The following is a 17500-nucleotide window of genomic DNA, read 5'->3' as shown; positions in this document are numbered from 1 at the left end:
TTATGTATTTATATACACATACGTACGTACATACATACGTGTTTTATTATATAGTTATGCGAAACAAGATCGGAATTGAAATTATCTCTCGTACAAAGTTGTAAGTTGATCGACTTTCGCTCGATACACTTATTGATAAATGAACATAATAAAAAGAAGAAAAGAGAAAAAGAGAATGGACGTTGTTGGAGGATTGGGGGGGAGAGAGAGAGAGAGAGAGAGAGAGAGAGAGAGAGAGAGAGAGAGAGAGAGAGAGAGAGAGAGAAACAGAAGAAAAAAAAGATTAAGCATGTAGCATAATACCAAATCATTCGAGAGGAAAATTACTCGACATGAATTTGTCAACAATTTTGCGAGCAATGAGCGAGAAAGAGAGAGAAAATATATATATATGTGTATATATATATATGTATATGTATATAATATGATTGTACGACTCTTAGCTAGTTGGTCTCCTCGCTCTGTTGCATTGAGATTAGTTTTCAGCTAGGCGATTAGGCACGCTCACAAATTAGAACATTTAGAACGTTGATAGATTGCGATCGTCAATCACGTAAGATTACATCGTTCATATATATATATATATATATATATATATATATATATATATGTATATGTATATGTATATGTATATATTTGAAAAAAGAACAAAATGGTATTGATTTTTCTTTTTTTTTTTCTTTTCGTTTCTTTTTCCTATTTTTTGTTTTCACTTTTTACGTTCAATTAATTTTAATTAAATTTTCTAATTCAACATTTCGCTTTTAATTTGTTTTATTTTATTTTATTTTTTGTTTTCTTTCTTCTTCTTTTTTACTTTCTTTTTTTTCTTTTTTTTCTTTTTTTCCTTGAATTTATTCCTCGGCCACGTACGATCTTTCTCTAAATCGAGCTACGAATTGTTATTGAATATATATGTATACGTATGTCTTAAAAGAAATATTACAATTACAAAGAAATATTTCGGTGGAAATATAAAAGGAATGTTTATAATTTCGAAGAGGGGAAACGTTTCCGGACCAATGTTTATATGACTTTTCGTGTTTTCTTTCTTTCTTTCTTCTTTTTTCTTCTCCTTTTCTTATCTTGTTTCGTGTCTTCTTTCTTTCTTTTCTTTTCTTTTTTTTTTTCCCCCAATTTCACAGCTAATAGAGCAGAGGAGAATATATATATCGACGATCTATTTCCGAGAAATACACCCTATATATATATATATATATAATGTGCATAATATTATTTTTATATAATATATAAAAATAAAATAGAATGAAATAAAATGATTGTAATAATTTTTTCTACTCTGATAAATTTGATAACACAATAACGGTACGATATATATATATATATATATATATATATATATATATATATATATTCGTTCGTTTTTAAAAGAAGAATATGTATGTATTTTCGGTTCCTATTTTTCGCGCATTCCCTATTTCGTTTTCAAGTGGGAGCTGATTCATACACAAAAAAAAAAAAAATGTATAAAAACATCCCGCTTCCTTCCAAGGACCCCAACGATCGGCATGCTGAGCTCGTTCATTCATCGCGAGTGCCTAATGAGAAGCAGCTTGTTTTTCTCTCTCTTTCTCGCTCTTTCTCTTGCTCAGATAAGGGAGTGGGTGAGGGGGAGGGAGAGAGAGAGAGAGAGAGGGAGGGAGGAAGGGAGGACACGCAAATGCGCGTGCACGAGCATGTTGTACATTATCATTTTAAGCTGACCGCATCAAAACCGCATTGCATTCCGTTTATCGTTCTTTTGCCAATCGGGAGTAACTGTCTTTACTGGCAAACTGGATTATTATTTTTTATCTTTTTTGTTATTCGAGAAAAATGGAAAAAAAAAAAAATAAATAAAATAAAAGAAAACATTTCGTTTTAATGATTAATATCTTCTGTTTTTATTTATTTATTTATTTATTTTTTTTTTTTTTTTTCTTTATTTTCGTTAGTTCTTTTCAATGCATATAATAATGTATAATCCAATTTTTGTTCGTCCATATAAAATATATATATATATATATATTTATTTATTATATAAATAAAATTATAATATAATTTATATTTATAGTTGAAAACAACAGATTGTAATAACAGAAATGCATTACTTCAAGGTTGCAAAACGTTAATTCCCTCGTTTCTTTCTTTTTTTCTCTTTTTTTTTTTTGCTTTTCTTTTTTATTTCCATCCAAGACTACATATATTCGATTTATACATTATTAAGGAAGAACAAGAGAGAGAGAGAGAGAGAGAAATACTTCTTTTTTTCTTCCTATTTTATTTATTTATTTATTAACTTTTTTTTTAATTATTTTAATTACTTTTTTTCCTAAGCTGTTTTCAAAAATTTGAAAAGCAGATTAGACGACGGGATCAGACTGGTGGTGGGGAGGCAGGATGGGGGCGCCTAGGCTGAAATATATTTCAGTGATCGTATTAATTAAAAAAAAAAAAAAGATTACAAAAGAAAGGGAAAAGTCTTCTCGAAGAATTTTAATATAATTCGTACTCTCTCGTATATTTCGTATACTCGTAGAACGCGTAAGCCAATGTATGTCAATATTAACGATATCATATCCCCCCATTCGCCTTATCTCAGCGACACGCCGCGATAGACTGGCATGAATTTTTCGTGCTTGCATGCGTGCGTGCGTATGTGCATGCGTATGTGCATGCATATGTGGCACATGCGCACGCGTCCATTGCTCTCGGCCATTGCACGCTATCGTATACTACTACTAATACCTACTACTACTACTACTACTACTACTACTACTACTATCTACCGTTACGATGCAATATTATTCATGTGCATATTCCTATCATGAACGTTGTCAAAGCTATCAAAAATCATTTTTCGAACGTATTGCTATCTCTCTCTCTCTCTCTCTCTCTTTCCCTCTCTCTCCCCGCCGGTCTAATCGCCCGCCTGCCCACCCCCTCTCTCTACCCCTCTGTCTATCTCTCTCTATTTCTTTTTTATTCTCGTTCACACCTGCCACTTCTCGATTGCGATAAATCGAGGTTAATAGTACAAATTCAACAAATCGATATTTCTTTGTATATGCGTTCGCGCGTGTGCATGCATTCGTAATGTAAAAGGCGGTCCAATGTATTATAAACGTTGTCATTACACTTCGTTATGTCGAAGGGATAAAAAATTTTTTCACAAAAAGAAATATATCGATGGAAAAAAAAAGGGTGGGCGATCGGGGTCTCGTCATTTTGATAAACTCGTCAAAAAAAATCATTGTATCGTCTATGACATTAAACGATAACGAGATAAATCTATCGTTGAGAATAAACAATGGCGTCGTTAACGTTCAAATCGAGTAAAATTAGAATGTTAGAAGTGTTAGTGATTTTATTTAATTTAATTAAGTAAGAATGAAAGAAAGAAAAAAAGGAAAAAAAAAGAAAAAATAAGAAGAAACCGACATAGAAAACGGGTATTTCATTAAATCGAAAAAGTGTGTTAATGGAAGCAAAGGAAAAAAAGAAAAGAAAAGAAAAAAAAAAAAAAAAAAAGAAGAAAGAAACAAAAAAGACAAAACTAGACCGAGAGCGAGGCAAACAAAATTTCTCTCTTCACGTCGCATAGTTTTGACGCCATTCACACGGAATTCCGAATCGCAACGAACGGGAATGGGGTAGAAAAGGAGGAAGGGGGGGGTACACGTGGTGTACTGTAAATGTGTATGTATGTACGTATTTGTGTATCCCGTGTGTATATGTATGTGTATGCGTATGTGTATGTGTATGGATGTAAAGATCGCAAGAGAGTTCATTTGGATTGAATTTTCACTGTTTTTTCGTTTGATATCTTTTCCATGCCCTTTCCCCTTCGTTCTCTTTCTCTCTTTCACTCTCTTTTACCTATTCTCTTTCTCTCTCGTTCGGGCGTACATGATTCTTTGTGGAGAAGAAAGAAAAGAAAAAAAAGGGGGGGTGGGAGGGGGAAAGAAAAAAACATTGTGGCGAATAAACCTCACTACGTGTGTTTTCTTTCCTTCTATTTTTCTTCTTTCTTTTTCCTTTTTTTTTCTTTTTTTTTTCTTTTTTTTTTTTTCTTTTTTTTTGCGCGCGCGTCTCGCTTTGTCTTTAAAAACCTTCACCCCGGTGGCGTAAAGTGTGTACTACCACTTTACGCGCGACACTTTCCCTTTTCAAAATCGATTTTGGCGCCGTCGCGTTGAACGACACAACACGGCGCGATTCAAACGAGTGAGAAAGAGTAAGAGAGAGAAAGAGAGAGAGAGAGAGAGAGAGAGAGAGAGAGAGAGAGAGAATATGGGTGTATGTGTTAGTGTATGAGAGAAAGAGAGAGATAGAGAGAGAGAAAAATATCGCAGCTCTTGTTTTTCGGCCAGGACTGTACGTGCTCAATCTGACACCCCCTCTCCCACATATACACACGTATGTATGTATATATACGTATATAAGTCATACACACACACATAATTGTATGTGCGTTTTTTCTTTTTTTTTTTAAATCTCACATTTTTTTTTTAAACAAATTAAAATTCTCGCCACATGTACACATTAAGGAATAGGAAGATTAAACGATGAATTTTTCTTTTCTTTTCTCTCTCTCTCTCTCTCTCTCTCTCTCTCTCCCTGTTTTCCTTCCCCCCCTCCCCTACGCTCTCCTCGTTCCTCTTCCTTGTCGTATCGAATTTAATTTGATATTTTCTTTGGGTAAACATATGAAAATTAATTCTTTGTATGGAAAATCATGGGAGAGAACTTCGACGTGTATACTCCGTTGTTCGATATTATAAATCAAGGGTGAAATCTTTTTTTCGTCGAGTCAGTTTTCAGATTGTAAAAAAAAAAAAGAAAAAAAAAGAGAAAGTAACGAAGGAGAGAAAAACAGAGTGAGTTATAATAATAATATTAATGATAATATTAATAGTAATAAATAATAAATAATAATAGAAAAGATAATAAAAAAGAAAAACAAAAAAAAAATGTTTATACTGACTTATCGCAATAGGTGGTCTTTTTTTACATTTTAAAATTAACGTTCGATCAATCGTTAGCCGAATATAGCGGCAACTTCTCGAACGATCAACTGGGTCAGCGCGTTATTTCGAGAACGGGAAGCGAGAGAAGATATCGTTAAGGTCTCTTCTCGTCTGTGTGTTGTTAACTTGGCGCCACCAATCGGGGCAAAATAATAGAAGAGGAAGAAAGTGTGTGAGAGAGAGAGAGAGAGAGAGATAGAGGGAGAGATTAAAGATAGAAAGAATAAAAAGAAGGAAATAATTGTTCGAAGAGAAGGCCAGGGATACATAGAACTGGATTAATTATCTTAGTCCGGCATCCCCCTATCGTGTTCCACTTTCTTCGATGAACTTTTTTTTTTTTTCTTTATTTTTTCATTATCGTCATCGTCATCGTCCTGGTCGTCGTCGTCTCTTCATAATAGTACATAGTTGTCCTTGCAATAACGAATCCCAATTCCCTTTGCAATTAAGCAGTTAGGGTGCACCAACCGACACTCTCGAATTTTTCTTTTTTTCTTTTTTCTTTTTCGTTTACGGTACAAGCATCACCACCCCCATCCTCACCCTCTGCCCCATCCATCCTTGGACGGGCCTCCATCATGTTGAACGCGTTACAACGTCGATGGTGGTGCTTCGTTAGAAGTACCATCTCCAAAAAAAAGATCAGAGAGAGAGAGAGAGAGAGAGAGAGAGAGAGAGAGATAAAGAAAGATAGAGATAAAGAAAATGAAAGATAAAAAGGATGCAGTTAAACCGTACGGAGAAATACCAAAAGAGAGAGAGAGAGAGAGAGGGATAGAGAGAGTGAAGAGGAGTGAGATAGCGAAAGAGAAAGAGAAAGTGTCCAAAAAGTGAGATAGGGGAATAGAGGGGAATATAGCGTCTTAGGCTAACATCAAAAGCTCTTCCAGGGTGGTGAGCTGCGGTCAGGGTTCCTACGTTCTAGTCCACCCCTGTATATTCATAGGTTGGAAAGGTCTTCTCTTTCTCTGTCTTTCATACACGCATCCACCCACCCATGCACCCACACAGATACATACGCATACATATATATACACAAACATAAACTTCAATGTCTCTCTTTTTCTCTCCCCCTCTTTCTCTCTTGCTCGGCTTTAGGTAAAAATAGCGGCTTTCGTTAAAGGTGAACGAACGAAATGGCGAGTTACACGTGCGTGCAAGCGAGAAGAAGCCGGCTGGTGGTCGGATCTGGTATAAGACTTAGAAGATAGTAGTAGTAGTTAGTAGTAGTAGTTAGTAGATAGTAGTAGTAGAGGAAGCGTAGTAGGAGGGAAAGAAGGGTTAAAAGGGTTAGAGAAATAATGGGTAGTGCTATCCAGTAATAGTAGTAGTGCTGGTAGTAGCGATAGTAGTAGTAGTAGTAGTAGTAGTAGTTGGTGATGTGTAGGTATTATGGATAGAAAGGGTTTCGACGAGCTTGCGGGTTACGACACTGATCGTGGGAGGTGGAATGGAAGTTCTCCTCTTCCTCCTGTTCCTCCTCATCCTCCTCCTCTTCCTCTGAGTTGGCGGGCGCGCGTGTTCCTACGAAGAGTGGTGGCGGTCGAGCTAAAGGAGGAGAAGAGAGAGGGAAGAGGGAAGAGAGAGAGAGAGAGAAAGAAAGAGAAGGCGATATCAGCGTTACCCCTGCTCGTCGTTTCAGCTTCCCTTTTCTGTCTCCTCCTTTTCTTCCATCTCTCTCTCTCTCTCTCTCTCTCTCTCTCTCTCTTTCTTTCTCTCATATATATATATATATATATATATATATATATATATATATATATATATATATATATATATATATAGTCTAGGCTCCCACCAAGCAAATGCCGCCGAAAATTCCCAAAAGCACGCGAAACAAAGGCTTCCTCTCCTCTTCCATCTCTACTCCTCCTCTTCGGAGTCTCTACCCTTATTCGTACTCACTCGTTCTCTCTCTCTCTTTCTCTCTCTTTCTCTCTCTCACATTCGCAGGCCTCGTGTAGCACGTGTCCGCGCGGCAAAGTTCGCTTCGACGAGCAAACCAGACCTCTGCCGCTCTTTTTCTACGGTGCGGTAGACACGAATTGTTGTATTCTGTTCTGCTCAGTTCTGTACTGCACTGTTCTGTTCTGTTCTGTTCGGTTTTGTTTTGTTCTGTTCTATTCTCTTCTGTTGTTACTTGCCACGTTAATTTTGTACATAAATATGGTTATGTAACGTTGCCATCGTCATCATCATTATCATCATCATCATCATCATCATCATCATCATCATCCTCATCGTCATCGTTGTCGTCATCGTTGTAATGCTGATAGTACTACAGTTGTCACTGGTTACTGCTGCTGCTGTTGATGGTGGTGGTGGTGTGTTAGTGCTAGTGATAGTGCCGGGAGGGGGTGATGGTGTCTCTACTCGATGAGAGTTTTCGGCTTTGCCACCCCCGCGAAAGTGCATCATCGTTAGTCGTCTAGTCTGTTCTCTCATCTTCCTCACCCTCTCTCTATCTTTCTCTTTCTCTTTCTCTCCTCTCTCTCTCTCTCTTTCTCACTCTCTTTCTCTCTATCTATTCTATCTGTCTACCTCGGACGAATGCACCTCGAGGCGACGTTTAGCGAACTCTGCGGATTTTGGGTATACTCTCCTCAATGGTTCTTCTATCATCGAGTGGTGGGTCTACCCAACTTCTTTCCCTCCCTCCAACACTTCCTCTCTCTCTCTCTCTCTTTCTTTCTCTCTCTTTCTCTGTCTCTCTCTCTTCTTCACTCTTTCTATCTCTTGTTTTATGCGTCGCATTTTCTCTATTCACACTAGTTTCGCGTGAGATTTCCAACGTTCGAGAAGAAGGAAAATAATAAAAACGATATTCTTACGTAAGTGAGATAGTCCTAATGAAAAAAAAAAAAAAAGAAAAAAAGAAAAAAAGAAAAAAAGAAAAAATCAATAAATAAATAAATACAGCGGGAGATATTATTTATATAAATAAATATATAAATAATAATAAATTCGTTCTAAATCATGATATACGAAAGATATATAACAATAAGACAAGGAATTCTCAGTGTATATTAATTTTATTCAAGATATATTAATGTTTTAAAGGATAAATTGCGATATAGCCATTAATACGATATATCATTATCATGAGGAATATATTATCTAAATAAACGATTACGCGTTGCGATCGATGAAATTATTAATATTAAAATTATATGTAAAATGGAGAGAGAGAGAGGGAGAGGGAGAGAGAGAGAGAGAGAGAGAGAGAGAGAGAGAGAGAGAGAGAGAAGAGGGAGTTAGAGATCATTAAACATAAAAATACTTTGAAAAATTCATTGGAGAAAAAGAAAGATATATGTTTTAAAGAAGAAGAAGGAGAAGGAGAGAAAAAAAGAAAAGAATAGGGGGAGAAAAGAAAAAACAGTGCAAAAAAGAAAGAGAGAGAGAGAGAGAGCATCACGGAGAAAGAGAAAGTCTAGATAGAGAAGGAGAGTGAGAGTGATGAGGGAGTAAGAAAGAAAAAGAGAAAGCGAGAGCATGATAGAAAGAGAAAGAGAGAGAGGGAGATGACGAGAGTAAAAGAGGGAGAGAGGAGAGTCAGGATTGATCCGAGGCAACAACGTCGGCGCGTTTCCTTCAAGGTTAGCCAAAAGCCCTCCTCGCGGCGCGCTGAGTGGGTCGGCGCGTTGAAAAATCGATAGCTACGAAAGTGAGAGTCTCTCGGCCGTTTCACCCTCCTTTTTGTTCTTTCCGCTTGACGTTCTCTCTCTCTTTTTCTTTTTCATACACAGAAAAACACGCTCATATACTTTCTCTTTCTCTCTCTCTCTCTCTCTCTCTCTCTCTCTCTTTCTGTTTCCTTCTTACTTCTGCAGTTTGGTTCATTCATATCGCACAAAGAGAGACCACCGCTACGATGTCTTCTTTCGTTTCTCTCTCATCGTGCACGTGATTCCCTCAACACGCGTGATATCGCTGTGCACAGAAAGAGAGAGAGAGAGAGAGAGAGCGAGGGAGAGAGAGAGAGAGAGAGAGAGAGAGAGAGAGAGAGAGAGAGAGAGAGAGAGGTAAAGACAGATGCGTAGAGTTTTCTCTCTCATTCTCTCTCTCTCTTTTTCTCCCTCTCTCTTTTTCTTTCTTTCTTTCTTTCTTTCTCTCTTTTCTCTTCTGTTACTCTTTCATAGGCGCCGTAATGACGCGCCTTTTGCTCCCTTTTCCTCTTTTTTTTTTCTTCATCTTCTTTTCCCTCTCTCTCTCTCTCTCTCTCTCTCTCTCTCTCTATCTCTCTCTTTCTTTCTTTCTTTCTTTTTTTCCCTCTTAACGTTTCGTTTTGACTAGAGACCACTTCTCTTAGCAATCGTTCGCCCTCTTTTGTGAATTTTAAACGATCTTTCTTTCGAATATATGTACATGCATGCAATATATTAACTTAATGAGATAAAAGAAAGAGAAAGAGATTGATAGTGAGTGAGGGAGGGAGTGGGAGGGAGGGAGGGAGAGGAAGACTCCTTTTGGTTTTATTTGATTTTAATTTATACAAATGGATTTATCGAAAATATCATTATATATATATATATATATATACATGTGTGTGTGTACTTTTAATATTTGAAAATCGCGGCTCGCATTTTTGCGATACGACACGCGCATGCGTAATAATTTTATACTATCGATAATTTTATACTTTACGAGATATATTTTCTCGTAGTCAAGATATATCACTATCGTCATCGTGTTGTAATATTATTTGGAAAAATAACTGATAACGTTATTGTTATATTTTTATTATCATATAAATATATTTATATATATATTCAAAAAATATTCGAGATGATGGATTAATTTTCTCTTCCTTTTTTATTACAGTAGCGGTGCCGGTGCTAAAGTCATTGTAAGCAACATCCCAGCGAACGTTAAATTGGACGAATTGGAACTGCTTCTATTGAATTTCGGACAGGTCCAAAACGTAGAAAAGGTGTCCTCACGCGATCCTAATACATTGTCCTACCTCGTCAGCTATGAGACGCTAGAACAGGCACAGCAGTGAGTATATCATTAGAAATTTTATGTTTATTATTTTGTGTTACATTAAATTTTTTTAGAACGGCTACGAGGTTATAAACCCTCTTCTTCACCCTTTCCCCCTCCCCACACTTACCATTCCCTCGTGATTCGTGATTTTATTATTTATTTATTTCTTTTTTTTTTTTTCTTTTTTTTTTTTTTTTTTTTTTCTTCAAAAGCTTAATCAGAGTTTTGTAAATTGTATGTTAAAGAAATACAAAAAAAAAAAGAAAAGAAAAAATTTAATCATCCATTTGTATTTTTTGTTTTTACTAATCGATCATTTTACAATCTTGATATGTAGATGAATTAATTATATTATAAGAAAAAAAGCGAAGACAAATTAAAAAAAAAAAAAAAAAAAAAAAGGAAAAAGCAACACTAAACTTTAAATAAAATTACATACCATATTATATATAAATTTAGGGTTTATCTAATTTTTTTGTTCTTATTTATTTTACGTTTTATTTATATTTTATAAAGTTATATAATTTATATAAGTATATTTTACTAGAATTGTATTGTCATATTTTATATATATATATGGTGTATATATATATATATGTATATATATGTGCATGAAAATTTGCATCTGTGATAAGAGCTTGTAACAGTCTACTTTTTAACTTTCACATTATTTAAACGTTAAAATTAAAATTCTTCTTATATATCATTCTTATTCTCATTCTCATAAAAATTAATTAATCGAAGAGAAAATATTCGAGATATAATAAAAAAAATTATTTAAGGCACAATAACGTTCGTAGAAATTAATTAATTTTTGCATTCCTTACGATATAGTTATTTTTGCGTACATATATCTCTACAAGATACATGACAAAAATTGATGATGGTGATGGGTGGATGGGTGGGAGGAGAGAGAGAGAGAGAGGAGGAATGTTTTAATATGAATGGATGCTTGTACGCATCGAAAAAATATAAAAATAAATTTTCTATTAAATTTTCTATTAAATTTTCTATTCTTTTTTCTTTTTGTTTTTCTTTTTTTTTTCCGCGTTACAACGCAACGAACAACATTGTTTCGATAATGTTCTTAATTAGAAAATTTTCTTCGTAATTAGTTCATTTCACATTTGTCCGTTTCGTCGAAGGAATAGATTTGCGATAAGAAAAAGAAAAAGAAAAAAAAAAAAAGAAAATCCTCTGATAACTCGAAAACTATGACAAGTAGAATAGTTACGTCATGTTCCAATTTTCTCTCTCTCTCTCTCTCTCTCTCTCTCTCTCTCTCTCTATTTTATTCTTCGCGTCGAAGCAACAAAACCCATTTTCAAAATTTTATCCTCTCAAACTCCTGCAATTATTCCGATAAAACAATGCCTGCTCCCCCGCCCCATCCCACCCCACCCCTCCCCTCACCTTTGTACGTACGAATACAAGAAAATCATTTTTTGTATTGTTTTTGTTTTCTTCCTTTCCTCTCATCTAATGGAAAGATTTTGTGGATGACTGTGAGAGGGGGATGGAGGATAAAATATCGTAATGTTTGTTTTCGTTTTGTCCTTTACAGGGCTGTGAATCAGTTTAATGGATATGAATACGAGGGTAACTCGTTAAAGGTGGAAATGTCTTCGGCTGAAAGCCGACGAAGAGGCCGCAGCCAACGCGGCGGCGTTGCATTTTCCGGTCTTCCGGGATCCGGCCGACAAACGGACTTCCCTCTTCGTATTTTAGTACAATCGGACATGGTCGGCGCAATAATCGGCCGACAGGGTTCAACGATACGTCATATCACTCAGATGACGCGTGCTAGGGTCGACGTACACCGTAAAGACAATGTAGGCTCTGTCGAGAAGGCAATAACGATTTATGGTAATCCAGAAAATTGTACGAACGCATGCAAGAAGATCTTAGAGGTTATGCAACAGGAGGCAATGAACACGAACAAGGGGTGAGTTAACAAAAATAAAAATAAAAAGAAAAATTAAAAAAGAAAAAGGAAAAACGAGAGAAAGAATTTTCTTTTCTTTCACTCTTCCTTTTTTTTTTTTTTTACGTCTATGAAATGTAAATCACGATTTGATGTGTTAATAATTCTTATAAATGCATTATTATTATTATTATTATTATTATTATTATTATTGTTGTTGTTGTTGTTTTTGTTATTGTTGTTGTTATTATTTGTTTATTCTTTTTACAGAGAGATTATTCTAAAGATTTTGGCACACAATAATCTTATCGGACGTATCATCGGTAAAGGTGGTAACACGATTAAAAGGATCATGCAGGATACTGACACTAAAATAACAGTTAGTAGTATTAACGACATCAACAGTTTTAATCTGGAGCGCATTATCACGGTTAAGGGTACTATTGAAAATATGAGCAAAGCCGAATCAATGATATCGAGCAAATTACGTCAGAGTTACGAGAATGACTTACAGGCCATGGCGGTAAGTAAATATTTGATATTTTTAAGGATAAAGATGAGAAAAGGGGGAAGAAAAAAAAAAAAAAGAGAGAAGAAAAATTAAAAAAGAGAGATAAGGAGGAGAAAAAAGAAATTAATATACATAAAAATAATAAAAAATATATTTACCCGATATATTATTTATACAAATGATAAAAAATCAATTACGATTGTTAACATAAAAATATCTCTGATTATATGTATGTATATGTGTATTTACGTAACGAATTTTGTTCGCGCAGCCTCAAAGCATGATGTTCCCTGGTTTACATCCCATGGCTATGATGTCCACCGCTGGCATGGGATATAGCTCGCGTGGAACAGCCCTTTATGGCTCTGGTCCCGCCCCATATCCCTACCAAGGGAGCTTGCCGACCCAGGGCGTACCCGCTGGTGATACACAGGAAACTACCTTCCTCTACATTCCTAATAGTAGTGTCGGTGCTATTATTGGTACTAAGGGTTCTCATATAAGAAATATCATAAGGTTTTCCGGTGCCAGCGTTAAAATTGCACCGCTTGAACAAGACAAACCGGCGGAGCAACAAACTGAAAGGAAAGTCACCATTGTCGGATCACCGGAATCACAATGGAAGGTAAAAAAAAATAAGAATTTTGAAAAAAGAAAAAAAAATAATAATTAAATAATTAATAGTTTTAAATTTATACCTTCAATGTTTTACTCACTATTTTATTTTATTTTATTTTATTTTATTTTATTTTATTTCGTTTTATTTGTCGTTTTTTCTAAATTTATGAACGAGCCTTCATTGGCTCATCGCAAACGGCGCCGGTCTCGTAATACGAAGATCGTGAGTTCAAATCCCCCACATTTTTCTCTCTCGTTTTTCTTGGATTATATATATATATATATATATATATAGTCTCTTTTTTAAGAGAAAGAAGAAAAAAAAAAGAACTCGCGAGTTTCGCTTTATTCCGAAGACTGGTAAAAAAAGGGGCACGTTTGCGTTTTTTACGACGTTGATAATTATTGTTGTGCGCGTATATATATATATATATATATATATATATATATATATATATGCGTTTGTCGTTTATATATTATTTATTATTATATATCCTACTCATTTGGGCCTATGCCGTTTTACGTAAGCATAGGACTTGATTTAGTAGGTAGATCAAAAAACTATAAAAAAGGGTCCCGTACCGATTAACGCCTTTTTAATTAAAATAATAAAAAAAACTGTGTCATTCGGTCCCGTTTAACCCTTTAACATTTCATTCTTTTTTTAATTTGTTTCTCACGTTTTTGATTTAAAAAAAAAGAAAAAAAAAAAATCATTATATTTATTTCATTAGGCCCAGTACTTGATCTTTGAAAAGATGCGGGAGGAGGGCTTCGTTGCTGGTACAGAGGATGTTAGACTGACGATAGAAATTTTAGTACCAAGCGCTCAGGTAGGCCGAATCATCGGTAAAGGCGGTCAAAACGTTAGGGAGCTTCAACGTGCAACTGGAAGCGTCATCAAGCTATCGGAACAACAAGCCACGCCTCCCTCGGCCGACGAGGAAACCACCGTCCATATCATTGGGCCCTTCTTCTCCGTTCAGGTAAATTTATTGCGTAGTTTCGAAGAACATTTGGGACTTTTCGTCACGAGCTAAAAAGAGTCACGCTCTCTTTCTCTCTCTCTCTCTCTCTCTCTCTCTCTCTCTCTCTCTCTCTCTTTTTCTCTCACATCGCTTTTTCTTATATAACGAAAGATAATATATAACGTTGTGCTCTCATCGTAAAAAGATTTTTATTTGGAGGAAAAAAAAAAAAACAAAACAAGTTAAATAGAAAAGACATTCTTTTTTTTTCTCTCTCTCTCTCTCTTTCTTTTTCTCCCTTTGTCGAATATATTTCGAAGTTAGGAATTTTTCAATAATAAGGAAAGTAATTTTTATATATTAGTTGATGTATATATATATATATATATTTTTTTTTTTTTTAATATAATATTACATTCTTCAATATATTTGAACGATATGAGAGATGATATCTATCTTCCTTGCATATAACGAGATGTTATATTAAATCGAATCGTATTTAGATCCTAGATTTCAAACTTACGTCGGAGATTTAACGACGTATCATTTTTTCCATTCGTGAAAAATCATAATTAAGAAAAGGCAAAAAGAAGAAGAAGAAGAAAAAAAAGATATTAAATTATATTATTGTGACATCACGAAAACTATTGATAACATTGAATTAGATCCTTTGCTAAGATCTATGTGCTGTTTGTGATGTTAAATCGAATCGTCAAATCATTTTCTTTTTTTCTTTTTTTCTTTTTTTTTTTTTTTTTGTGGAAAAAAGAAATATTCAATTTTCCAAAAGACCAAATCGAAACATTGTTTCTTTTTATTTTCGTTTAAGCGATATATAACAAATGTATATCCCGTTCAATGCAATCGGACTACTTATTTAATATTCATTTTGATTTCGATTATTATTTACAGTCTGCCCAAAGGAGAATTCGTTCAATGGTGTTGCAATCTGGTGCACCCGGTGGAGCGGGAGGTGTAGGCTCACGCGCTGGTCGTGGTAGCAGCCAAGAAGGTGGTTCTCGTTCCCGAAGAGACGGTAGTGCAACATCTCAACAAGGAACTGTTGTTGCATCTCAACCGCAATCACAATCGTCATCCCAACAGCAACAAACGACGTCCTCTACCTCGCCGTCAAGTCAACAACAACAGCAGCAACAGCAACAGCAACAACAGCAACCATCACCGCCACAGCAGCAACAGCAACAACAACAGCCACAACAACAACCGTCATCTCAGAATCAGTAACCTCGATGAAAAAAAAAAAAAAAAAAAAACAAGAACAAAAAGAAAAAAAATGAAAAAAAAACAAAGAAAAAAACAACAACAACAACAACAAGAAACAATTTGTTCGATGTCGCCGCGACCAACAGCAACGCTTCGTATAAAAATCCATTTTTTTTTTCGTCGGGGTGGTGGGGAATCGTCTCTCATCGAGAGGCTGCGTAAAAAACCCCTCTCGCGGAGATACGTACCCTTTTCGAGATGATGATGATGATCCATATAAGGAAAGAGATAGTAAGACTAAGGAAGAGATTAAGATAAGGAGAGAGCGAGAGAGAAGAAGAGAGAATGTGAGAGAGTGAGAGAGAGAGTGAGAGAGAAAGACGGGTAATAAAAGATGTAGCGATGAAGGAAGATAGAGCGATGAAGAGATTGAGAGAGAGAGAGAGAGAGAGAGAGAGAGAGAGAGAGAGAGAGAGAGAGAGAGAGAGAGAGAGAGAGAGAGAGAGAGAGAGAGAGAGAACGTGGAGGGGAGTAGTGGCGGGCTCTTATAGCGATGTACAGAGAGAAGAAATTACGGAAGATAACGAATATTTCTTTCCAAAATAAATGATATTAAATTGAACTGAACTAAAAAAAAAAAAAAAAAAACAAAAAAAAACAAAAAAAAAACAAAAAAAAACAAAAATAAACCAAAAAAAGACAAAAAAAAACGTTTTTTTTCTTTTTTTTTAAATAAAAAAATGTGTATACACGGAAAAAAACATTAACCAAAAATATCATTCAGCAGGAACCAATAAGAGTACTTTTAACCCTGTCGTTTTCGGTACTGATTTTTTTTTCTTTTTTTTACCCTCTCCTTATTATCAAAATATTACCTATGATTATTCTTTTTTCTTGTCTTCTTCTTTTTTTTTTTTTTTTTTTCTTTCTTTCTTTCTTCGATATATCAACGTTTTACGATGGATATATAAATAAATAAATTTGTATAATCCTCTCTCTATTTGCGTTTTGTTTTGTTCAATGATAAAAACGATCATTCGATGATTCTTCTTCGAGGTGATCCATTGAGAAAGACAGACAGACAGGAGAGTATTAAAAAGAGAGAGAGAATTAGATGGTGCGTTTAATTTCAAAAGAAAAAAAGAAAAAAAAAAAAAAAGGAAGGATAAAAAATCCCTTGTAAGCTTGTAAGCTGCTAATAATTCCGTGCTCGTATATCGAATTTCTTTCTTTTTTTTTTTTTTTTCTTTTTTTCTTTTTTTTTCTTTTTCTTTTTCTTTTTTTTCACCCAATATCCGTTGATACTATCAATTTCGATGATTTCACGTACATCAGAATTTTCTCTCTAGGCATTGATGAAACAACGACAAGATTAATAAATATAATCTCGTCAGCGTTAACAGTCATCTTTTGGTTTCCTTTTGGACGTTGCCATTTTTAAATGACCAGAGATTGAAGAAAATAATGCAAGCTTAAGAAAGAAAGAAAGAAAGAAAGATAAAAAGATATATAATGCTTTGGTGAAAAATTAGCGATAACAATCTGATCATAATAATAATAATAATAAATAATAATAATAATAATAATAATAATATTTAATATTGTAATAATAGACATTGTTAATTCGTTATATTCCGTCTCTTCTGCGCATCGCGTGAGCCCAACGAAGCAACCAACCAACCAACCAACCAACCAACCAACCAACCAGCTAGCTAGCCAACCAGCTCTAGCCAACGACTAGCCTTCCTCTTCTCCTCCTCCTCTTCCTCCTCCTCTTACGCCTCTTAGTCTTTCTCCTTCTCCTTCTCCTCCTCCTCCTCCTCCTCCTCCTCCTCCTCCTCCTCCTCCTCCCTTCACCAACCCGTCTTCTTCTCTCTCACTCGGCTCATTTTATTCTACGTATAAAAATAGCGATGTGGGTGGCACTCGACTAATCGATCAATCAGGGTTAACGAAACCACCTCGCCGATGAAATAGGATACGAATATGAAAACACAACACAACCTTATTACCTCATTGAATTACGGTTAAAGATTTAATATGATAAAGAGGCAGTGGGAAATGAAAGGAGTGGGAGAAGAGAGTAAAAAAGGTGAGGATTGATTAATAATAAACCGAACTTAATCTAAAGGAAAGGAAGAATGAAAAAGGAAGGTATTAATGAAAAGATAAAAGGGGATAGAAGGATGGAAGGAAGGGGGGGGGGGAAGAATAGGGGAGAAAAGAAAAACTT

At 35.1% G+C, this 17500-nt stretch overlaps 1 protein-coding gene across 11 annotated transcripts in view; it reads left to right on the top strand.

Annotated features, from left to right (window-relative positions):
• The window catches only part of LOC124956479 (insulin-like growth factor 2 mRNA-binding protein 2), a 127211-nt gene extending 110436 nt beyond the window's left edge, over nucleotides 1–16775 (top strand). For 7 of the 11 annotated variants that reach the window (XM_047512340.1, XM_047512342.1, XM_047512344.1 and 4 more), the window contains 6 exons: nucleotides 9858–10034; nucleotides 11587–11967; nucleotides 12217–12469; nucleotides 12729–13082; nucleotides 13810–14061; nucleotides 14956–16775. In XM_047512340.1, the coding sequence (XP_047368296.1) occupies nucleotides 9858–10034; nucleotides 11587–11967; nucleotides 12217–12469; nucleotides 12729–13082; nucleotides 13810–14061; nucleotides 14956–15288 (1750 nt within the window). In that variant the 3' untranslated portion in view covers nucleotides 15289–16775. The remainder of the gene's footprint in view (nucleotides 1–9857; nucleotides 10035–11586; nucleotides 11968–12216; nucleotides 12470–12728; nucleotides 13083–13809; nucleotides 14062–14955) is intronic. The other 4 variants (XM_047512341.1, XM_047512343.1, XM_047512346.1 and 1 more) reach the window with 1 other exon arrangement.
• Nucleotides 16776–17500: the final 725 nt, after the last annotated feature.

This window comes from Vespa velutina, chromosome 22 (assembly GCF_912470025.1).
Source record: "Vespa velutina chromosome 22, iVesVel2.1, whole genome shotgun sequence".
NCBI classification, from domain to species: domain Eukaryota; kingdom Metazoa; phylum Arthropoda; class Insecta; order Hymenoptera; family Vespidae; genus Vespa; species Vespa velutina.
The sequence above is the reverse complement of the archived record's forward strand: the minus strand, read 5'-3'. Positions and strand labels throughout refer to the sequence as shown.